This window comes from Macaca fascicularis, chromosome 16, assembly GCF_037993035.2.
Source record: "Macaca fascicularis isolate 582-1 chromosome 16, T2T-MFA8v1.1".
Classification (NCBI taxonomy): domain Eukaryota; kingdom Metazoa; phylum Chordata; class Mammalia; order Primates; family Cercopithecidae; genus Macaca; species Macaca fascicularis.
In genome coordinates, this window is record NC_088390.1 from 50,891,784 (window position 1) to 50,917,037 (window position 25,254).

General features: G+C 38.7%; 1 protein-coding gene across 10 annotated transcripts in view; it reads right to left on the minus strand.

Moving 5' to 3' along the window:
• The window catches only part of PCTP (phosphatidylcholine transfer protein), a 110,695-nt gene that overhangs the window by 46,138 nt on the left and 39,303 nt on the right, over window positions 1-25,254 (minus strand). The window contains exon 6 of one of the 10 annotated variants that reach the window (XM_045375056.3): window positions 8,400-9,084. The exons of 8 other annotated variants lie outside the window; for them this stretch is intronic. In XM_045375056.3, the coding sequence (XP_045230991.1) occupies window positions 9,055-9,084 (30 nt within the window). In that variant the 3' untranslated portion in view covers window positions 8,400-9,054. Of the gene's footprint in view, window positions 1-8,399; window positions 9,085-16,020; window positions 18,789-25,254 lie in introns of those variants that run through there. One more of the 10 variants, XM_045375054.3, reaches the window with a different exon arrangement.

Genomic DNA, 25,254 nt, shown 5'->3' on the forward strand with positions numbered 1-25,254 from the left:
TTCTTCCCCCATTGAATTTTCTTGATACTCCTTCATGGAAAATCAATTTATTGTAATTGAGAGAGTTTATTTCTGGATCCTCACTTCTATCCTATTGATTTATATATCAATCCTCATGCCAGTACAACACTGTCTTAATTACTGTAGATTTATAGCAAGTTATTTGTAGTAAGTTATTATTTTAGGCAGGGTCTCACTCTGTTAGTGCAGTGGAGTGATCACAGCTCACTGAAGCCTCAACCTTCTGGACTCAAGCAATCCTACCACCTCAGCCTCCCAAGTAGCCAGGATGACAGGTGCACACCACCATGATTGGCTAATTTTTTGTTTATTTATTTTGTGGATTTGGGATTCCCTATATTTCCTAGGCTGGTCTTGAACTCCTGGACTAAAACGATCCTCCCACTCTCCTACCTCAGCCTCCCAAATTGCTACGATTACAGGCATGAGCCACTGCACCCGGCCTGTAGTAAATTTTTAAATCAGTAACTGCAAATCTTCCAATTTTGTTCTTCTTTTTCAAGATTGTTTTTCTATATATAAAATCATATATCTTCAAACAGATAGTTTTGCTTTTTCCTTTCCAATCTTAATGTCATTTATTTCTTTTTCTTGCCTAATTACCCTGACTCAAGCCTCCCGCACAATTTTGAATAGGAGTGATAAGAGCAGACACCTTGGTCTTATTTCTGATCTTAGGGGGAAAGCTTTTAGGCTTTCACGATTAATTAAGTATGATGTTAGCTGTGGTTTGTTCATAAACACACTTTAGTAGGTTGGGGAAGTTCCCTACTATTTCTAGTTTGTTATGTGTTTTCTGTCATGAAGGGGTGTTGCTGTTGTTAAACAACAATGCCACTGTTTTCTTTTTCCCTTTTTTCCTCTCTTCTTTCTTTTTTTTTTTTTTTTTTTTTTTTTTTTTTGATTTCTTTCCAGAGCCTGGTAGGACACCAGGACAACATCAGGAAAGAGGAAGCCACAGGCTGCCATGCATTCACTCCCTGAAGTGCCCTATGAGCCAGCATCTGCCACCTCCTTCCTCCTGTCCACCCTTCTGACCTGGCAGTGCCCTTGCTGTTCTGGCACAAGATGCACCCCTACCACTTTGATCTGCTTCACTGGCTTACCGTCTTCTAGTTTTGGGTCTGTGGCTTCCTGTCACTCTTCTTCATGGTTCGGATCTCTCTTTTCTACTTCTTTCCAGGTGTCCTATACTGCTTTGGCAGCTACTGGTGTTTGGAAAGCTAAAGGCTATTTTTCAGACAGAAGAATTTCCTTTTCACTCCTGTACCCAATTTAATTCCACAAATATTTCATGACCACTTTTTTTTTTTCCTGCCAGTCTTTGTTCTTGTTTGATCCTGGTAATCTTCACAATAACCCTATGAAGCTGTTTTTGGTTTGACCCATTTTACAGAAGAGAAAACAGAGCCTCCACATAGCTAAGTAGTTTTTCCAAGGTTACATGCATAGTAAGTGGTAGAACCAGAATTTGTTTACAGATCTGCAAGATCTATCTGCTTAGAGCAAAAAAGAGTGATACTCACAGAGTGACTAATGCTGAGATAGAACTCAGGGCACCGGGTACCATGTTGGAATAGCCAGGAGGAGCTGGAAAAGTGGTCTTGTTTAAAACCCGAGGCTGCTATTGATCTGGCCTCTGCCAACTTGTCTTACCTTATCTTTCAAAAAACACATGCCTATCCACCCAAGACATGCTGAACCATATCATGCGATCTCCATTTCTGTGGTTTTTCATGTACTGGTCCCTCCACCTCAGCCAAACTGCCTACCCCATGGAACTGTGAACTTTCAGATGCCTGGCTAATGCCTCTACCTTGGATTCATTTCTTCTTAAAAGTATTTCTGACCCGCCCCAAGCTGTGCTCCATCATATCCTGTACATACCTGTGTCATGGTACCTACCATACGTATGTCTTACTCCCTCTCCCTCTCCCCTATGACCAATCACCAATAAACCATGAGCCCCTAAAGGCAGAGTCATGGTTAGTTTTCCTCTGTAACCCCCAGGACCCAGGATAGTTCCTGGCTCATAGTGCATTCTTCGGCATGGATTCTTGAATAACTAATTGAAATCTTTGGGATGAGCTCTTGTAGACAGATACCCTCTCTGACTAGATTTAAATTTTCTTTCTGCCCAAATAGATTAAAAGGTGTGACATTTTCTTAGTCTCTTTCATACTGAGGAATCTGAATTCTAAACCAAGGAGTGCAAGCCTGTGAAATTTGAGCTTAAGACAATAAAGTTACTCTTCCACTTTGTACATGACAACTCGCAGTCACCAGTTCTCCATGAGGCAAACCTCACCAAAGATGATAATCCAAACGAGGAAACCAAGGACCTCACTTTAAATGCACAGCAATAGCACCCTCCCATTGTATTGGAAGAACTGACCTTCTTAGGTGCTTCACCACATCCAGGGATCTGCAGTCAAGGCCACCTTTAGGTTAAAAAGCACAAGATGGTCATTTCTTCAACTATTAAACAAAATAATAACTTGACTTCTGGCTCAATGCCAGCTCAGGGAAAATAAGCCAACTGCAAGAAGAGGAACTTTCTGGACTCTGTGGCAACTCTTAGAGCAAAGTTTTAGCACAGCTACTTTTTGCTTTCTCCTCCAAGAGAAAGCTGTGAGGTCAGGTCCAGGATGACAATACCCAATAACCCCCAAAAGACTCCTGGTTTTAATCCTTGCCAATTTCCCTCCAAGTCCTGGCACAACTTGGGCTGAAAACACACATGCTATTTTCATTTAAGCATGAATGCTGAACCACTGGGTATTTTTTTCCTGGGTTTTCTGTTAACTCTGTCTACAAAATGTGGTTTTAAGAAATATTACTCCTGGTCATTTATCTAACAGACCATACTGTGATCTGTAAGCTCCATCTTTCTTGCAGCTTTCACATTCTATTAAAATGGGATCTTTTACCAGGAAATTTACTCAGACGGGGGAGTTCATTTGAGGTTAAAACTGTAAAGTGGCCAATTATCTCTCAGTCATTGGTTGCATATGATCTTTACCCCAAGCTTTGGAAATAAAGACAACATTTAGCAAACGTTCTGCTCCAAAGCTAATGTTTTGGAAAGAATAACAGCATGTTGGGAATAAATTACATGGTCTTTAGTGCATTTTAGTGTTATTGCCTGTTAACACGCAGCATGGTGTGCCAACTCATAAGAGAACTCCAGTCTTCTAGGGAATCGATTTCTGATTTGTTGAGCTGATGGCGTCCGTGTTATATCATTGAACAGACGAGGAGTACAGGGGGCCATGTCTGTGGGACCTCATCTAGGGGAAGCTATGACTCATAGGCTGTCTTTTCATTCTGATACTATCCAGACCATTAACACACCATGGGTAATGGCATATGAGGTCTTTCATCTAGGACTATCCAGTTACCCACTCATGAACTATACTGATCCTAAAAGAGTCATTTAATATACCTAAATCAAGTAACTAGCCTTGCTAAAAGGCCTACTAGGTACGAGGCTTTTGGCCAGGCTCTGTAGAAGAATAGTAGGATGCTTAAAGAGAGAATTGATTCCATTTATATGAAATATCCAGAATAGACAAATTCATAGAGACAAAAATTACATTAGTGGTTTCCTAGACCTGGGAGGACAGGAGGATTGGAGAGTGTTGTCTAAAACATTTGGGATTTCTTTGGGGGTGATCATGAAAATGTTAAAAAATTGATTAAGATGATGGCTGCCGAACTCTGTAAATATAATAAAAGCCATTGAAGCATATACTTTAAATGGGTGAATCATATGTGAGATATGTGAATATCTCAATAAAGCTATTAAAAAATTAAAGAAGAACCTTGTCCTCACAAAGAGAGGAAATGTTAGTAATTTAGGTAGAAAGCACTAAGGACTAGAGACAGGTACCACAAAATGCCAAGGGAAATCCAAAACTGTGTAACTTCCATTAGACTTTGTAGGATTTCCTTTCTTTGGGGATTGTTTCACTCTGTCTTTGGTTTCAAAAGATGAGAGGTCATGTTTAGGTCTTTGAGGGTAGGAGCAGAAAGATAGCTCTTAATAACTAACTAAATAAAAAATTCGTGATACGACAGCAAAAGATGTACTGGGAGCATGAACACCAGACTTGGACCTGCTGGCAGGGTCCCAATGCAAGCCAGCCTCAAACCTCTCTTGTAGCTGGTTGCAAGCAAGGTGTTTTATTTCAAGGGAAAAGGAGTCAGAGATTTTTTTTTCCTTTAGACTAACAAGAAACTGCCTGTTACTCTACCTTCTCCAGTCTAAAGACAATTTTACTGAAGAGCACCATCCCCACACCTACTCAATCTCCCACATTTCTGGGACAAAGGTATCTAGGATCAGAGCAGCCCACGAAATAAATAAGCAACAATTAGCCCTGTGGTAACTTGTAAGCCAAAATGTTACTCCATGCACAGACAACTCAGGTGTGCACTGTTGTTCAGGCCACACCTGCTGCCATAGAAATTCTTTAGGCAGAAGGATAAATTGTATTTCAGGCTTAAGTGATCTATCTTTTAGTGGGGTAGGCTTGTTTTATTTTAAAAGATGTATTTCCACATTTACCTTCGCTGAACTCCCTCTCTACTATCATTTTTTTTATTATTTCCCCAAATTTCCAATATTTAGCCAAAAGCAAAATTATCCAGTGTATTAACTATAAATAATTCCAAATAATGTCAAATATAATCATGCTTTTTAAACTTTTAAACTAATTTAAATATCTTAAATATTATAGTAAATTGCTTTTGTGCATAACATTGAACTTTCAAGCCGCAATGCACATAAGCATTTTGGAGAAGTTTACAAAGAGATTATTCTACTGGGCTGTGGACCTGAATTCCAGGCTTAGTTTACTCAGTAAGTGTGGGCCTCTTTTCTTCCTGAGGATCTGCCCACAATTTTGCTCTGTTCTTCGTTTCTGAGTTTCTCAAAGCTGAAACAGAGGCTGAGCTGAGGGTTCAGTAAAAAAAAGGTGGTAGAGCACGCATCAGAAAGCCCCAAACTCCACTTGCCTTCTAGAGGCGCCTATGACACCATCCTGTCCCCTGGATGACAGTTCTGCTAGTTCCACACTGGAGTACTTTGAAGCTTATGGGTCAAAGTAAACTGAGTGGTGTGGTGTCTGTTTTGCCCCTGTGAGCCCCTTTTTCCTGGGATATGTGGAGACAGCATTCCTTTCTCCAGCGTTCATCGCCACCCGCCTTCCATGACAGTGCGAGCATTGACTTTGGGAAGTTGCCAAATTTTTAGTGTGGTCCTTGAACCCTTGACCTTCCAGGCAAAGGCAATGATGCTACCAGCTGAGCAACACAGACCTATTTCCTGCGTCAATGACTAAACAGATCCAAAGGTATGTGAGGCATTTCTTTCCCCCCCCCGACCTTGTCCAGCCTTGGCACAGCTGCTGGCACAGCCAGAGGTGCCTGCCCCTGGGAGCAGCTGCTGAGTGTCTGCCAAGCCTCCGGAGGGCAGAGCTGTTTGTCAGCTGGTTAGTGCATTTTTTTTTTTTTTTAACCTTGGATCTCCTTACCTGAAAATAACTAGAATAAAACTCATTTTAATGAACAGTTTTGATCTTTTTTTCTTCTGTTTTTCCTCTTATCTGATCCTGTTTTCTGTTTTATTCTTAACGGGAACCATTAACACATGACAGGGTAGACAAATGTGCATGTCCCTTCATTTTCAAACCTCCTTCTTCCTCTAAAATGGATATGAATAAGCTCACACTCTAGAATGGAGATTAAAATATCAGCATGTCAGCAAAATTAAGACAGAAAAGAAGCAATGGGCTTTGTAATCGACACATTGAATTCTCTTTTGAAACAATTTTTCTTTTTCTTTTTTTGACACAGGGTCTTCCTTCCTCTGTCACCCAGGCTGAGGTGCAGTGACACGATCTCTCGTCACTGCAGCCTTGACTTCCCAGGCTCAAGTGATCCTCCCACCTCAAGCCACCTGAGTAGCTGGAACCACAGGCATGTGCCACTATGCCCGGCTATGTTTTTAGTTTTAGTAAAGACAAGGTCTCATTGTATTGTCCAGGCTGGTCTTGAACTCCTGGGTTCAAGAGATCCTCTGGCCTCAGCCTCCGAAAGTTCTAGGATTACAGGCATGAGCCACCATGCCCAGCAAGGAATATTTTTAAGGAATATGTGACAACATGGAAAAACACTCACTCTATTGTCTGATTACAGTTACTTAAGAATGGATGATGCACAAGCAAAGACTATCCCATATTCCACAAGCCAAAAGTGGAATGTGAATATCTTCTTTATTAAACTTCTGGCCGAGCACGGTGGCTCACAGCTGTAATCCCAGCACTTTGGGAGGCCGCGGCAGGCAGACCACCTGAGATCAGGAGTTCGAGACAAGCCTGGCCAACATGGAGAAACCCTGTCTCTACTGAAAATGCAAAAATTAGCTGGAGATGGTGGTGCACACCTGTAATCCCAACTACCCGGGAGACTGAAGCAGGAGAATCACTTGAACCTGGGAGGCGGAGGTTGCAGTGAGCCAAGATCGCTCCACTGCATCACCCCAGCCTGGATAACAGAGCAAGATTCTGTCTCAAAATAAATAAATAAATAATGTACTTCTTTTAATGTCATTATAATATTGTTTAATTAGCATTTTTTTTAAAATAAGAGAGGAAAGGAAAACAGTGTAGCAAATCACAATCACACACAAAACTGCCCTGCTCATTTTTAATTTGGTGGGTTGATTACTGGATATAAAACAAAACCTCATTCTGCTATTCTTTTCTTTCTCGCTCTTCCTTTGCAAGGCACAGCTCAATCCCTTTGGTACCAAGAAGTGAGCAACTGAGTTCAGGTCTGTTCTCAACCACTCTGGGAGCAGCTCGCATTTCCAGGATTCACTGTGACTGCCCAGTTTCCTCGTGGGGAGGAGTGATAGCTCTCCTGACTACGGAAAGGCACATCACTGATCCTCGTTCAGAAGGGGTGATTTAGAACTTTTTCTAACTAAAGGATCCTTCTCATCTCTGAGTGACAGGGCTGTGAATTCCCAAAGCTTTGGCAAAGCACGCAGATTTTCTTTCCAGCTTACTCCCAATCCAATAAGACGGGGTGAAAAGGACTAAATGATGCAGATTTAGCCTGGACATCCTGGACTCCAAGCCAGGTGAGGCTCCATCTCAATAAGTCCATCGTCTTCCTCAGAGTCTGAGTTCAATATTCTTAAGTCAGCCTTGCAACATGGCGGTTAATGTTGAAAATGGTGACTTTGGCTGAATGGGCTCCACTGGAAATGTTGACAACCTGATAAATTTTTTCAAATTGTTGACCTCACACTTTCTCCTGGTGCTTTCTTTGAAGCTATGGGGCAGGTGAGGAATCTAATCTAATACTCCCATGCTTTCATATAGCTGTTGTGGCAAGCCTTGGCAACAAAATGTCTGGGCTTAAATCTTGGCACATCATTTGCTAACCTGCTTAACATCTCTGAGCATCATTTTCCTTCTTTGTAACATGGGGGAAATACTAGTGCCTACTACCTCTTATGGGTGTTGTGAGGGTAAAATGACGTGACACCTGTAAAGTATTCCCATAGTGCTTGGCACACAGTGCGGTCTCAATAAATGTTGGTAGTGATGTTTGTAATTATTATTATTATCATCTTTTTTGTCTTTTTTTTTTTTTTTTCCTTTTTGTGGAGAACGGGGTCTCGCTATATTACCCAGGCAGGTCTCGAACTCCTGGGCTCAAGCTATCCTCCCGCCTCTGCCTCCCTGAGAGCTGGGATTACAGGCGTGAGCCACCGCGCCCGGCTATTATTATTATCTTTATTCTATTACCCCTCCATTCTTTACTTTATTCACCTCAAAGTGAACTAGAAGCACCTTGATATGGAGATGAGGGCAGGAAACCTGGAATCAGATCTCTTCAGTTCTACTCACTGAATGGCCTTTCACATCTGAATCTACTTCCACATCTGTAAAATACAGATCACGACGCCCACCTCAGAGCACTACCAGGAAGAGTCAATGCAATAAAATACAGGAAAATGCTTGATACATACTAAATGCTCAGTAAATAATGGTTGAACCGGGACTTAGGTTTGGGTCACTCACCCAGATTGTCCCATTTTAACCTGGGTTTCAACTAAAGGAGAAGGCATCCCACCCTCCTCTAGGTCACTTCCAGCAAAAACCAGCAGGACAAGGGAGCCAAAACATTAGCAAGCTTTTGGCAGATGCCTGACAAGGAGTGTGATCACAAGACCTCCGTGCAGAATTTTGACAACCGAATGTGCAAATTACACTTATTCAAGCTGAAATATCACCCAAGTGTGTTTTGGAACCACAGTGACCACATCCCAGCTGGACTGTGGAAGTGAAGCTGTCCAGCCAAGAGTTTTATTATTTTTATTTAAAAGTGTGAATCATCAGACAAGCAATGCTCTCCAGCCAGGTGCTGTATTGAGATTCCACGTCAATATCTACTTTTTTGGCAGTCGAGCAAAGTGAAGGTGCCAATGAGAAATTGTTCTGGGTCTGGAGAGATCTCTGGTTTAAGCAGGGTCACCTTGGGACTCTCTCTTAAACGGCCTAGGACTCAGTTTCCTCATGTGTAAAATAAAATGACAATAGGAAATGCTGCATAAGTGGTTGTCAGGATTAAATGAGGTAATGTGTGAAAAGTGCTTGGAAGAGAACATAGTAAGTGCTAGATATGTGTTTGCTATAATGATAATAATTAGTGTGCTAAGGCCTTTGGGATTTTCAAAAGGCATCATGTTTTTGCATCTCTGTAATAGGTTTGTATTCTATTTGGAGGAAAGACTTTGTATGTAGCAAAGGAAATGGTGACACTGAACTGTTTGCAATATATGGCAACTGAGCGTGATTCCTATAGTCTGAGTGGCTAAGAACAATTCTCTGCGGAAGAAAACATTAGAAGTAGGCCATGCCGAAAATGTAGAAATTGAAGTAATTGATAGGGAGAGAAGGGCATTTTATGGATGGGGAATAGCTTGGGAAAACTGTCCGGCCTCCCCTGATGTCTTTAAAGAACTCTGGCAGCTTGGGTGTAACTCTGCAAAAAAAGAAAAATCCAAGATTTTAAGACTGCTTAAACTGCCTAATTTCACCTGTTCCATACATTAATTCTTGCTTTTATTCTCCTGGTTATTAAGCCACTAACTCTCATTGCCCAGCTATTGTTTTATCCTAGTGTTGCCCCGTTAGCTCAACACATAGTTCTGTCTTTAAATTTTAAACCCCAATTTCCCTCCTGACTATGGTTTCCTCCAGTGGACTCTTAGGGAAGCATCCCAACAGGTTGACACAGTCATCCAAAATCTTTTTTCCAAATACCACATCCACAGGGAGCTCCTACAAATCTCATGAACTGGATATGGGTACACAGTGAGAGGCTCTGTTATGTTTTAGGGACAACGAGTAGAACAGGTTGAGTCCTGTGATAAAGGCAGTAGAGGATAATAAAAGCACATTTCACTCACATACAATGAAAGAGCTTCCTAGAAGCATAGACAATTCAGTAGGACAGGCCCCCTACCCCTGGAGTCTCAGTAGATGGGAAAACCAGGGCTCTAGATTTTATAGGTAGGTGGATATGCAACTATGCCCAGAAACCTCCCCAGTGACTCTCATCCAAATTTTACCATTGGTTTGCTCAACCTTCCCAGTGCTTAACTACAATGACTTTGCTTGGCCAGGCACAGTGGCACAGGCCTATAATCCCAATGCTTTGGGAAGCCAAGGCAGGAGGATCACCTGAGGCCAGGAGTTTGCGACCAGCCTGGGCAACATAGTGAGACCCTGTCTCTACAAAAAATAAAGATTAGCCAACATAGTGGTGCATGCCTGTGGGCCCAGCTACTATGGAGGCTGAGGTGAGAGAATCATTTGAGCCCAGGAGTTTAATGTTGCAGTGAGTGATGATCCCACCACTGCACTCCAGTCTGGGTGAAAGAGACCCTGTCTCTTAAAAATAATGGTAATACTGACTTTGCTTCCTGCTTTGAATAATGTTATGTGTCTACCAACTATAAGGTAAATTTCTAAATGGTAACAGCTTTATTCCTTTCTGCTGTTTTGTTTTTAATGTTTTTACAGAGCTAAACTCTGTACTTGGTGTGTATAGAGAAAACACATACACAACACAACAAAAACAGTAACAACAAAGGCAAAATAAGAACACTCTGGGCCAGGCACTGTGGCTCATGCCTGTAATCCCAGCAATTTGGGAGGCCGAGGCGGGTGGGTCATGAGGTCAGGCGATCGAGACCATCCGGGCCAATATGGTGAAACCACATCTCTACTAAAAATACAAAAATTAGCTGGGCATGGTGGCACACACCTGTAATCCCAACTACTTGGGAGGCTGAGGCAGAAGAATCGCTTGAACCCAGGATGCGGAGGTTGCAGTGAGCCGAGATCGTGCCACTTCACTCCAACCTGGGAGACAGAGCGAGACTCCATCTCAAAAAAAAAAAAAACCAAACAAACAAACAAACAAAAAAACAATCTGAGAATGCTCTGATTTTGAGAAACAATCTCAAGTCATAGGTTCCATTTCTGGTTCTACAATTTACTAACTGAGATATCAATATGTTACAAAATTTTCTAAGCTTCCCTCCCTATCCACAAAATAGAGATTATGACATCTGCTTACCTTAAGGGGTATAGTAATACAGAGAAATAATACATGTGATATCATACATAAAGAAACATTTCAAATAAAGGAAAAATAACTCAATCTAAATTTATAAAGAGTTTGTGTTTTCTTTTTTTGAGAAGAGAGAAAACGAGGATAATCACTATTTTGAAGACTACAAAGGGAAAATTCTAAATATTATTTTTTCATGTCAGAATTTTATTTTATCATTTGGACACAGAGAAGAAGTAAGCTAATGAAGAGCGTTACTTCATAGCCTTTGGCCAAAAGTGTCTTTTTTACCCCAAGGTCGGAGAAGACTAGTGATGTAGAATTTAGGGTTGGCTGTGTTTTTGCTCACTTTGCATTGTGTGGTTTTTTCTTGAACACCATTGCCTCACCAGGTATTGAAGAGAAATATGTTACAGTAGTTGGCCAATATTGGATTGGCTCAAGCCCATTTTTCTTAGCTGACCTCTTAGAAACTATACATAAAATATGCTGGGCGGGGTTGAGGGGAAGGAAATTCCTTTGTTTTTTGAGGAAGTGTTAGCTTTGGCTCATTCCAGGATGGACCTTCCAGGGTTCTCAAGTTTTCCTTTCTCTTAAAGATCTTTCTTTAAGACATATTACTGCCCCTTAGTTATAGCAGGATTAAGGTCCAGTGTAATGCTGCTAAGCTTTGGACAAAGAGAAAGGAGTCCGACTTGCTGGCTAATCTGAGTGATTAGGAATAACGTGCTAACATCCAAACTCTGTGAGCTTTGGGTTGATGTGACCCTTGTTTTGCCTCATGTGCTTCTCATAATTGCAATAAAGCATAAGAAGGCCAGTGACCAGTGTGGAAATGTGAACCACAACCTATTAAGTTCATATTATTTGCCAGACTTTTCTAGGCTTTTTGGTTAAGTTATTTGATCTTTGTAGCAAAGACAGAGCCAACATGGATGAGTTACCTCCTTTTTATGGATGAGTAAACTCATGTCAAATAATTTGCCTAAAGTCAGATGGCTGATAAGTGGTAGAGAATGCTTCTCAGAGAAAGTGAGATTAATCCAAGTTCTGATGGAAGTGAGGCGTGTCAACCATCCTATGGACTTATAAAGGCATTTTATGCATTGCATTTGGCAATTCATAGATTAAAAGTAACTTGGCCCAGAAGACTGAAGACTTGGGTTCCAAACCTTGGTCTAATATTTATAAGCTATGTGACCCTGGACAAATCACTTCATATATTTGAGTTGAAGCACTCTACCTCAATGCTGTTCAGACGATTAAATGATATAATATATATAAAGCTATCACAAGACTTGGGACTTAGGAGGCATTTAAATTGTAGTCACCACCATCGTTATCATCATTATTAAAAGCATCACTTTCACCAACACAGTAATTATCATTATTGCTAATATCTACTTTATTTACCCTTATAATTTTAGAGGGCTATAATAAGATAATGAATGTGAAAATGCTTTGTACCAAAATATTAAAAGCACTTAAATCTGGGGGACATTCAAATATAATTTTCAAATGTAATAGATGGAATTCAAGAGAATTACTGTGAATTCCACAGTAGCCTTGACTCAAGTTACTCTAGAGTCTTAACCCTGAAAATGCTGAAAGTTGACTTAAAGTGAAAAAGTAAACATATTTCACTATTCTTCAGATCATGGTGTTGGCACTTCTAAAGGCCAACTATATATTGATTGCTCAGTTAATTATTGACTTCATATTAAAGCTTTAACAAGAAGGTCTATCAAATATTCTACAGCACATTTCATCAAAAAGGGTGAGGTAATAGTCAGACATTTACTGTTTTATATAAGGCAATGTTCTCTTAAACCTATGAATAGGGAGAAAAATAAGGATCTAAAAATTTTCTTTGTACCCAAAGGAGATGGGAAGGAGGGAAAGAGAGTCCGTGTTTAACTAAAATTGCACATACGATTCTGAGACATATGTCAGTCTTGCCAAGCCCCATGTGAAAAAGGAATAGCGACTAAGACATAGAATGCCAATGACTAGTTTCTGCCAGTAGAAATCTATGGGTTGTTTAGTTTTATAAACAATTCTGAGAACTCAGCCTTTAATGAACACAGCTGCTGCCAACTCAGTGGTTTCCAAGAAGCAGTCATGGTGATGATAAAGAAATCCTATAATCTATCGACATGGTTTTACTGCTGTAAAGGCTAGACTATCATTAATAGCTCATTTTTGAAGACTCTATTATGGCCTAACTTCTGCATCAAAGGAGAATTCTGGAAATCAGGAGGAAACTTCCACCGTCACAATCACCATCTCCCTCATTCTTCGCATGTTCTGATATACTTTGTTTTGCTATACATCTATATAAGTTTCATTTTTGACACAGGGAACATTGCATCAAATGCAGTCTGAGTCATTAGCAGATTAGCACTCATCTATGACCTGTGTGAAACTTAGCAATATCAAAAGTCAAGTCTTCTCAGGTCTCAATTGAGAAATCTCTGTCTCTTCCAAAAACATCTTTTTCACAATGAAGCTGACAACATTTTCCTGTTCTGTAATATATATGAAATGGAAGGCACAATCTTGTATAAATACTTACACAAACACAAACATTGTAATAGTGATGTCTACACTCCCATCTAAAACTCAGCAGATATTAACATGTTCCTGTCCAGTCCCGAGGTTTAACTTGGAGACTTCCTTCCTTAATTCCTCACCCTGCCCTCATTAGTTGTACAGATGTCCACTTGAAACTTGAGCGGATTCTCAAGTTATCAAGGAGGGTCATCGTCCTAGGGTAGGATGTTGTTTCCTACCTGGCAGTCTTATTCTAATCCTATATTCAGATGGTATTTTCAGAGGGTAAATTCAGTGGTAATTTTCTGGCTATGGTATACTGCTAAATGTTTAAAAACTAGCTTCCCCAACACACAGTCTTGTTTTGTACCATTCGCCAATTTCTCTGATATAAATACTCCTACCACATATACATTTAAGTCACCAACGTAACGGTACTGAACTTGGATTTGGGAAGACATGTACACAAAAGTTTCTTGCAAGCCAGTATGAACCAGTACCTCCAGCACATCACTGTCATAAGGTCCTTCTCCTGGTTTATTGCTCTGGCACTCTCTGTAGAGGATCATTCTCAAATATGAAACCCAGGGCTCCAAATTTTGAGTCTAGATCCCTTCTCTTTCTGTTTTTCTTGCTTGCCTTTCTAAAAGCTCTTACTATACTTCTATTTTCTAATAATAGGACTCTGTGGCCCATGGCCCATTTTAAACAACTTAAGGCCCTTTGGAAAATAAGAAGCACTTGGCAAGTTATTTATCTTTCTAAGGAGGTAAGGAGAACCAACCCTGTGTTAGCCTGTTTCACTTCACTTGGAGAAGAATAAAAATGTTTTCATTTTTTAGGATGTATCCCTCTCCCCAAAAATGAGGCCAAAGAGATTTCTCTAAAGTCACACACACACACACACACACACACACACACACACACACACACACGGAGAGAGAGAGAGAGAGAGAGACCATAACTGGAGTTCTCACACCCTACTTCAAAAGCAGTGCCAAATCAAACAAAATTCTCTTCCAAAAGATTTAATAGGTACAATATGAGAAACTACTCCCAGCAATGTGAAGAGAGTCAAATCTGGTGCCAAATGGATACACATTTTTAAATTGTATTGTGTAGATCTGTATTCTTACTAAATGTGTCTTTTTTCTTCTTGTTTTTTAACCTTCTGTCAGAGGTACATTAAAATCTCCTATCGTATATATGTGTGTGTGTGTGTGTCTACACACACACGGAATACTATGCAGCCATAAAAAGAATGACATCATCTCCTTTGCAGCAACATGGATGGCGCTGGAAGCCATTATCCTACATGAACTAACTCAGAAACAGAACATCGAATACTGAATGTTCTCACCTATAAGTGTGAAGTAAACAATGGGTACACATGGACATAAAGATGGAAAAATAGACACTGGGGACTACAAAACGGGGGAAGGTGGAAAGGAGGACAAGGTTGAAAAATTGCCTACTGGGTACAGTGGTCACTATTGGGTAATGGGTACATTAGAAGCCCAATCCTCACCCATTATGCAATATACTCATGTAACAAAAAAACACATATATCACCTGAATCTAAAATAAAATAGTTTAAAAATAAACTAGGAAAATAATTTGAGAATGAGGAGATGTATACTTCTGTTTATCTATTGACGTAAAACAACCCATCCCCAAATTCAGTTGCTTAAAACAAAACAAAACAAGAAGTTCCCCACAATGATTCTGGGCTTGTCTATTTCACCTAGTTCTATCAATTTTTGCTTTATAAATTTAAAGTGTTCTTACTGGGTGCATACAAATGTATGGTTGTGCTACCTTTCTGGTGAATTGACCCCTTTACTGCTATAAAATGTTTAAAAAAAAAAAAAAACTCCTATATTAATAATTTCACCTTAAATCTATTTTGTATGATATTACTGTAGTTATGTCATCTTTCTTGTTTTTTTAAATTAAACTTTAAGTTCTAGGATACATGTGCAGAAAGTATGGTTTGTTACATAAGTATACATGTGCCATGGTGGTTTGCTGCACCCATCAACCCGTCATCTACATTAACTATTTCTCCTAATGCTATCCCTCCCCTAGTCCCCCACCCCATGACAGGCCCCAGTGTGTGATGTTCACCTCCCTATGCCCATGTGTTCTCATTGTTCAACTCCCACTTATGAGTGAGAGAATGTGGTATTTGGTTTTCTGTTCTTGTGTTAGTTTGCTGAGAATGATGGTTTCCAGCTTCATCCATGTCCCTGCAAAGGACATGAACTCATCCTTTTTATGGGTGCATAGTATTCCATGGTGTATATGTGTCACATTTTCTTTATCCAATCTATCATTTATGGGCATTTGGATTGGTTCCAAGTCTTTGCTATTGTGAATAGTGCTGCAATAAACATACATGTGCATCTTTATAGTAGAATGATTTACAATCCTTTGGGCATATACCCAGTAATGGGATTGCTGGGTTAAATGGTATTTCTGGTTCTAGATCTTTGAGGAATTGCCACACTGTCTTCCACAATGGTTGAACTAATTTACACTCCCACCCACAATGTAAAAGCATTCCCATTTCTCCACATCCCCTCCAGCATCTGCTGTTTCCTGACTTTTTAACGGTGGCCATTCTAACTGGTGTGAGACGGTTTTGATAATTGTGGGTCTGATTAGCATTTCTCTAATGACCAGTGATGATGATCTTTTTTTCATATGTTTGTTGGCTGCATAAACGTCTTCTTTTGAGAAGTGTCTGTTCATATACTTTGCTGACTTTTTGATGGGGATGTTTGCTTTTTCTTGTAAATTTGTTTAAGTTCCTTGTAGATTCTGGATGTTAGACCTTTGTCAGATGGGTAGATAGCAAAAATTTTCTCCCATTCTGTAGGTTGCCTGTTTACTCTGATGCTGGTTTCTTTTGCTCTGCAGAAGCTCTTTAGTTTAATTAGATCCCATTTGTCAATTTTGGCTTTTATTGCAGTTGCTTTTGGTGTTTTAGTCATGAAGTCTTTGCCCATGCCTATGTCCTGAATGATGTTGCCTAGGTATTCTTCTAGGGTTTTTATGGTTTTGAGTTTTACCTTTAAGTCTTTAATCCATGTTGAGTTTTTTCTAATTCTGTGAAGAAAGTCAATGGTAGCTTGATGGGGATAGCATTACCTCTATAAATTACTTTGGGCAGTATGGTCATTTTCATAATATTGATTCTTCCTATCCATGACCATGGAATATTTTTCCATTTGCTTGTATCCTCACTTATTTCCTTGAGCCGTGGTTTGTAGTTCTCCTTGATGTGGTCCTTCAAATCCCTTGTAAGTTGTATTCCTCTGTATTTTATTTTCTTTGTAGCAATTGTGAATGGGAATTCACTCATGATTTGGTTCTCTGTCTATTATTGGTGTATAGGAATGCTTCTGATTTTTGCACATTGATTTTCTATCCTGAGACTTTGCTGAAGTTGCTTATCAGCTTAAGGAGATTTGGGGCTGAGACAATGGGGTTTGCTAAATACCCAATCATGCCATCTGCAAATAGAGATAATTTGACTTCCTGTTTGAATACTCTTTATGTCTTTCTCTTGCCTGATTGCACTAACTAGAACTTCCAATACTATGTTGAATAGGGGTGGTGAGAGACGGCATCCTTGTCTTGTGCCGGTTTTCAAAGGGATTGCTTCTGGTTTTTGCCCATTCAGCATGATATTGGCTGTGGGTTTGTCATAAATAGCTCTTATTATGTTGAGATACGCTTCATCAAAACCTCGTTTATTGAGAGTTTTTAACATGAAGGGGTGTTGAATGTTATCAAAGTATTATTCTGCATCTATTGAGATTTTCATGTGGTTTTTGTCATTCGTTCTGTTCATGTGATGGATTACGTTTATTGATTTGCATATGTTGAACCAGCCTTGCATTCCAGGGATGAAGCTGACTTGACCGTGGTGGATAAGCCTTTTGATGTGCTGCTGGATTTGGTTTGCCAGTATTTTATTGAGGATTTTCATATCTATATTCATTAGAGATATTGGCTTGAAAGTTGTTTTTTGTTGTTGTTATGTCTCTGCCAGGTTTGGTATCAGGATGATGCTGGCCTCATAAAATGAGTTAAGGAGGAGTCCCTCTTTTTGTATTGTTTGGAATAGTTTCAGAAGAAATGGTACCAGCTCCTCTTTGTACCTCTGGTAGGATTTGGCTGTGAATCCATCTGGTCCTGAGTTTTTTTGGTTGGTAGGCTATTAATTACTGCCTCAATTTCAGAACTTGTTATTGGTCTACTCATGGATTTGACATCTTCCTGGTTTAGCCTTGGGAGGGTGTACATATCCAGGAATTTATCCATTTCTTCTATATTTTCTGGTTTATTTGTGTAGAGGTTTTTATAGTATTCTCTGATGGTAGTTTGTATTTCTGTGGGATCAGTGGTGATATCCCCTTTATCATTTTTTATTGTGTCTGTTTGATTCTTCTCTCTTTTCTTCTTATTAGTCTGGCTAGCCATCTATCTATTTTGTTAATCTTTTCAAAAAACCAGTTCCTGGATTCATTCATTTTTTTTGAAGGGTTTTTCATGTCTCTATCTCCCTTAGTTCTGCTCTGATCTTAGTTATTTCTTGTCTTCTGCTAGCTTTTGAATTTGTTTGCTCTTGCTTCTCTAGTTCTTTCAATTGTGATGTCAGGGTGTTGATTTTAAATCTTTCCCACTTTCTCCTGTGGGCATTCATTGGTATAAATTTCCCTCTAAACATTGCTTTAGCTGTGTCCCAGAGATTCTGATACATTGTGTCTTTGTTCTCATTGGTTTCAAATAACTTATTTATTTCTGTCTTAATATTGTTTTTTACCCAGTAGTCATCCAGGGGCAGGTTGTTCAGTTTCCATGTAGTTCTGTGGTTTTGAGTGAGTTTCTTAATCCTGAGTTCTAATTTGATTGCACTGTGGTCTGAGAGACTGTCATGATTTCCATTCTTTTACATTTGCTGAGGAGTGTTTTACTTCCAATTATGTGGTCAGTTTTGGAATAAGTGCAATGTGATACTGAGAAGAATGTATATTCTGTTGATTTGGGGTGGAGAGTTTTGCAGATGTCTATTAGGTCCCCTTGGTCCAGAGCTGAGTTCAAGTCCTGGATATCCTTATTAATTTTCTGTCTCATTGATATGTCTAATATTGACAGTGGGGTGTTATAGTCTCCCACTATCATTGTGTGGGAGTCTAAGTCTCTTTGCAGTTCTCTGAGAATTTGCTTTATGAATCTGGGTGCTCCTGTATTGGGTGCATATATATTTAGGATAGTTAGCTCTTCTTGTTACCTTGATCCTTTTACCATTATGTAATGCATCAAGTGGGTCCCTGACCCCTGTGCCTCTGGACTGGGAGACACCTCCCAGCAGAGGTCAACAGATACTTCATACAGGAGAGCTCCAGCTGGCATCTGGTGGGTGCTCCTCTGGGCAAAGTTTCCAGAGGAAGGAACAGGCAGCAATCTTTGCTATTATGCAGCCTCCACTGGCGATACCCAGGCAAACAGGGTCTGGAGTGGACCTCCAGCAAACTCCAGCAGACCTGCAGCAGAGGGGCCAGACTATTAGAAGGAAAACTAACAAACAGAAAGAAATAGCATCAACATCAACAAAAAAGACGTCCACACAGAAACCCCATCGAAGGTCACCAACATCAAAGACCAAAGGTAGATAAATTCACAAAGATGAGGAAAAAACTGCACAAAAAGGCTGAACATTCCAAAACCCAGAATGCCTCTTCTCCTCCAAAGGATTACAACTCCTCACCAGCAAGGGAACAAAACTGGATGGAGAATGAGTTTGATGAATTTACAAAAGTAGGCTTCAGAAGGTGGGTAATAACAAACTCCTCGGAGCTAAAGAAGCATGTTCTAACCCAACGCAAGCAAGGTAAGAACCTTGAAAATGATTAGAGGAATTGCTAACTAGAATAACCAGTTTAGAAAAGAACTTAAATGACCTGATGGAGCTGAAAAACACAGCACAAGAACTTCATGAAGCATACACAAGTATCAATAGCTGAATCAATCAAGTGGAAGAAAGGAGATCAGAGATTGAAGATCAACTTAATGAAATAAAGTGTGAAGACCAGATTAGAGAAAAAAGAATGAAAAGGAACAAACAAAACCTCCAAGAAATATGGGACTATGTGAAAAGACCAAACCCACATTTGATTGGTGTACCTGAAAGTGAGGGGGAGAATGAAACCAAGTTGGAAAACACTCTTCAGGATATTATCCAGGAGAACTTCCCCAGCCTAGCAAGACAGGCCAACATTCAATTTCAGGAAATACAGAGAACACCACAAAGATACTCCTCAAGAAGAGCAACCCCAAGATACATAACCATCAGATTCACCAAGGTTGAAAGGAAGGAAAAAATGTTAAGGGCAGCCAGAGAGAAAGATTGGGTTACCCACAAAGGGAAGCCCATCAGACTAACAGCAAATCTCTCTGCAGAAACCCTACAAGCCAGAAGACAGGGGGAGCCAGTATTCAAGATTCTTAAAGAAATGAATTTTCAAACCAGAATTTCATATCCAGCCAAACTAAGCTTCATAAGTGAAGGGGAAATAAAATCCTTTACAGACAAGCAAATGCTGAGAGATTTTGTCACCACCAGGCCTGCTTTACAAGAGCTCCTGAAGGAAGCATTAAATGTGGAAAGGAAAAACTGGTACCAGCCACTGCAAAACAACCAAATTGTAAAGACCATCAACACTATGAAGAAACTGCATCAACTAATGTGCAAAATAACCAGCTAGCATCATAATGACAGGATCAAATTCACACATAACAATTTTAACCTTAAATGTAAATAGGCTAAAGTCCCCAATTAAAAGACACAGACTGGCAAATTGGATAGAGTCAAGACCCATCGGTGTGCTGTATTCAGGAGCCCCATCTCATGTGCAAACACACACATAGGCTCAAAATAAAGGGATGGAGGAATATTTACCAAGAAAAAAAAATCAGAGGTTGCAATTGTAACCTCTGATAAAACAAACTTTAAACCAATAAGGATGAAAAAGTTATGCTATCTTTATGTACATTTTTACTTTCAACCTTTTTGCATTTAAATTATGTCTCTTTTAAGCAACATATAGTTGCGCTGCTCTTTTCATCTAAAAATCTTTGTTTGAATAGCTAACCCACTTACATTTCAAGACATATTGATATACTTAGCATTAAATCAATTTCTATGTTCTTCTTCTCTCCTCTCTAGCTGCCATTGTATTAATCCAGTATTCTTTATTGTTGCATTTCCCCACAATTAGCTTACTAATACTTTTACAAATTCTTTAATATATATCCTTGAGACTCAAACATATATTATTTATTAATATTTAACATAAATATAAATTTTTATTAATTGCAAGACAATGCAAAACATTAAAAAATTTACCCTTGCTGTCTTTTGTGCTATGATTTCCACTTTTTTAAATGACACATATATTGTAAACCTTATATAACATTACTATTGTTGTTTTATACAGTCAATACGTATTTACATTTAAGCACAAATGTAATCTTTATGTTGTTCTTCATTATTTTCTGCATTTTTCTTTTTTCATCTGAAATCATTGTTCTTCTATGCAAAGATCTTCTTTTAGTATTTTATGTACTATAACTCTGTTGCTAATAAATTCCCTCAGTTTGCATTTTCTAAATATGTCTTCATTATGCCAATATTTTTGAAGAATATTTTTCTGGGTATAGAAGTCTAGGCTGCTAGGATTTTATTCTTTCAGTATTTTGAAAATGTCATTCAATTGTCTCCTGGTTTTTATAATTTCTTATAAGTTAGCAGTAAGTTTTAGGATTCTTTCTTTAATGCTAATGTATCTTTTTTCCTTTGGTTGCCCTTAATATTTTCTTTCATTTCATCAGTAATTACTGTGATGAATTTAATGTGAGTTTCTTTGTGGTTTTTTGGAAGGATTTTTGTTTGTTTGTTTTGCTTGGTGTTTGTTACACTTTTTGAATCTGTAGCTAATGTCCTTCAGCAATTGTATAAGCTTTTCAGCCACTATCTTTTTAAATATTTCTCCTGCTATATTATCCCTCTTCATTCCTATGGGATTGCAGTTACACATAGTTTAGACATTTTTATGTTGTCCCATATATCTTAGACCCTTTTCTTTATTTTCTATTCTTCTTTTTATTATTCTATCTGTATATTTCCAACTGACATTTTTACATTCATTAAGTCTCACTTCACTTGTGTTTAATCTGTTAGGGTCATATAATGAGTTCTTAACTTCAGTTTTATTTTTCAGGTCTATGATTTCATTTGATTTTTTAATAGAGTCTGATTCCCAGCTAAAGTTTTCCATCTTTTTATTTAATATTTTGGACATACGAATCCCAGTTTTTTAAAAGTTTATGTTTTATAAATTTAATATCTGGATCTCCTACCAGTCTGGCACTCTTGTCTGCTTTTATTCTTGTTTTATTTTTGCTTTTTAATAACTAGACCTCATATCCTTGCATGCCTGGTAATTTTTTATTGAAGGCATTGTGTCAAAAAAAGTGTAGCAAAAATTTGAGTTTCTGGATAACATTTTCTTCCTCCAGAGAGGACTCGGTTTTGTTTCTCTCAGGCAGTTATACTAGAGGCAATTCTCAACACAGTTCTGACTCCATCTCTTTTAGAGCTGGTCTTTATAAAGGGTGATCTATTTCCAGTTTTTCTGTAGTTATAGACAACCTTCCAAGTATCCCAGTGTGAGTCAGGACTAACATGAGGCAAGTGAGCCACCTAGGGCACATGATTTAATGAGTGAGTACCTCCTAAAATTTTGTGCCATACATGCCTCATTTGCCTCTTACCAGTATTAACCCTGGTACCAACTGAAATCCTGTGGTATTTACCAGGCATTTATCCTTGGCAGGTTCTAAATTCCACATTTTGCTTCACAGCCCCATGAAAATGTACAAGCTCTGCTTTCTCTTGGATCCTTTGCCTTCACTTATAAATTCACAAAAATCTCAAGAGGTAATACAAAGCCTTAACATTAGGTTCATATCTCTGCACCTCTCCTTTTAGCCCCTTAAGTTATCGCTTTCTTTGTAAATTCCCCATACTTTAAAGCACATTTTAAAAAATTGAATCTAGCTTTTCCAGTTTTTCTCTGCAGGATAGCTGATCAGATGCTAGCTAGTTATCATAGTCAGGAGTGGAAATCCCTTTTGTTTTTCTGTGTGTGATAATGAAAGGTAGAGGGTCAAATTTTATGTTTTTCTCAAATTGGAAATATTCTTTCTGGAAATGTGAAGTCATCTGCATGGATCTTCCTTTTCTACTATCCATTATTTGAATGCTGGTGTTCCAGTGGACTTCTCCTTTAGTATTATTATCCCTGAACTATGAGACATGTTGCCTATATTCAGATAAATTCCAGGTTTAAATATTCATTTCAGAGCATTCTCTGGGATTCAAACTCATGCTACAAACACTATGTGGCATTTTTACACTCATTATGTGTAAAAATCATACAGAAATCATCTTTTTTATCCTCTTTACCACTATCAATTTACTTTTCCCTATCTTAATTAATTATGGTTGCTTTTCTCAAGATCTATCTTAAACTGCAAGCTTCAGAAAGTCATCCTCTATTCCATTTTAAACTACACATAATTCCTCAAGTCATATGTGCACAGGAGATCATAATCATATATAAACCTACCCCTATCATCTCTCATACATTGAGGTTGTCCTAATTAAAGACTAATGATGTCTCATCTAGACCTTCCAAATGTCCTGCTAATCCAGGGATGGCAAATGTTTAGCTATGTCTGCTGACACTTTCCCTGCTTTCCTTCTTACACTCACGGTAGGCATCATTTCTTTGCATTGAAGCCTTTCCCGATGAGTCCAGATGCGGTTTTAAAATCCTTCTCAAAACAGTACTCCAAAGAGACACTACCAGAGATAAACAAATTTACACCAACTTGTCATCTCCTCTCTTTCATCTCCACCAGATGGTAAATAGTACAGACTGTGCTACCAGAGACATATCCCTATGAGAAATCCAACCATGTAATGTCCATGTTTAAAAATTTGTGAGAGTCTCTTCTTGCTTACAAAATAAAGTAATAGCTCACTAGTTGAGTGTATTATGCCTTTCACAATCCAGTTCTAATAGAAACTTTCAGATTTATTTATTTTTACTGACACAAATACTCCAATCTCTGATGGCAACACATCTATCCCATTCCTGCAATTCAAAGGTCTTTCATGCTTCCTTAATTCATACTATTACTTCCCCCAAAAATCCCCCTCCTCATTCACTTTTTGTTTAACTCCTACTTACACTTATCCTTTCCTAGACGCCTCTATGCAGAATTAGTTGATCCTTTATCTCTATTACTAGAACACTTATCCTTTCCTAGACGCCTCCATGCAGAATTAGTTGATCCTTTATCTCTATTACTAGAACACTTTTTTGAACCTTTAATAGAGCATATATTTCATTAACATGTTTCAAAGTGTTCACACATATGTATAGGGATCATTCCAGGTAATAATTGTGACTTTATTCAATGCAAAATGCCTAATGGATGCTAAATTAATATTTACTAACAGAATAAACAAAGTGGGCAATCATTCTTTCTCTTTGGGAATAGTAATATTTCTATTATGATTGTTTATTTCCCTTTAGTCATTAATTCAACAAATACATTTTTAAATATCTACTATGTGTTAGTCAATGAACAACATCTATGAGAGAAATCTGCAATTTCTTGCAAGGCATCACCCCGCATTTAAAGTAACAGGAACCAAGTGAGAACCTCTTTAAGTAGCTTTTATGCAAACATTTCAATCTGTCACGCTCCCTTCCATGGGTGAAGGAACTGTAAATGAAGTATTTGGCTCTCGGAGAGTTACGGCACAATTCTTGGCTCACCTTGATAAATATTGATCTTGTATAAATTACCCAGGAAAGGCAGACGATGGTTCTCTGGGCAACACACACAACCCCCACTCCCCTTTATGCAAAGACATAAATCATTTATGAATAGAGCCCCACATGCTCTATGAATAAGTCCCTTGGATTCCAAGATGACTGATACTCAAGTATTTTTCTCATTTGAGTGCAGACCTAAATTTAAGCAAGCAGTCAGACTACATGAAGTTACAATGCCCTTTTGTTCACTGTAAGGTGAGAGATGCATAATAGGCTTTCAAGGGTAAACATCACATGTTTCAAAATAAACACCATTAAATGCGACTGCACATTTATGCCTTTAATAAAACTGATGGCAGGGGGATAGCTCTTTAGAAACATCTCATGTCATGTTCATTCAATTTTAAGTTTTGGGCACTGGTGAAAAGAGGAGGGTTAGTGTGTGTATGTGTGTGGAATTGGGGAGAATTCATTTTCTTTGACTACAGTTGAATCAAGCCTTTGGTTTCATCTGGAAAGTTGTGAATAGCACAATAAGGGGTCTGTGTGTGGTGAGGAGTCATTAAAATAAAGAACCAAAGGGCAGCAAACATTGGTTTTCTGGGATTCTTGTGGTAAGATTAATAATGAGAGTGTTTAACCTCTGGGGACTTCATCACTGAAGGGACAAGAAGGAGAATAAAAAGACAAACTGACAAATAGCTTGTGGTCTCTTGGCAGGAGCTGGAATTTGTCATTAGAGCTCACACAAAGGGTCAAAATGCGGAAACTTCTTGGGAAAAATAAAAGAATGTGACTTATGCTTTTAGGTGCCTTTATTTATGTGACTTGTTCCACCTTGAATGTTTTTGCCCTCTAATTTCAACTTTTTCACATTCTGTGCAATTCTCTGTTTCTTTTATAATTTAAATTGCATATAACCCATAATTTAAGAAATCCTATTTTAGGAATTGATGGACAGAAAATCTTTAATGAGGACTCAGAGACATATATACAAGGAGAATTCTTACAGAATTATTTACAAGGGATAAAAAACAAAAAACAAACAAACAAACAAAAAAAAACACCGAAAGGCCCATAATAAGAGACTGGTTAAACA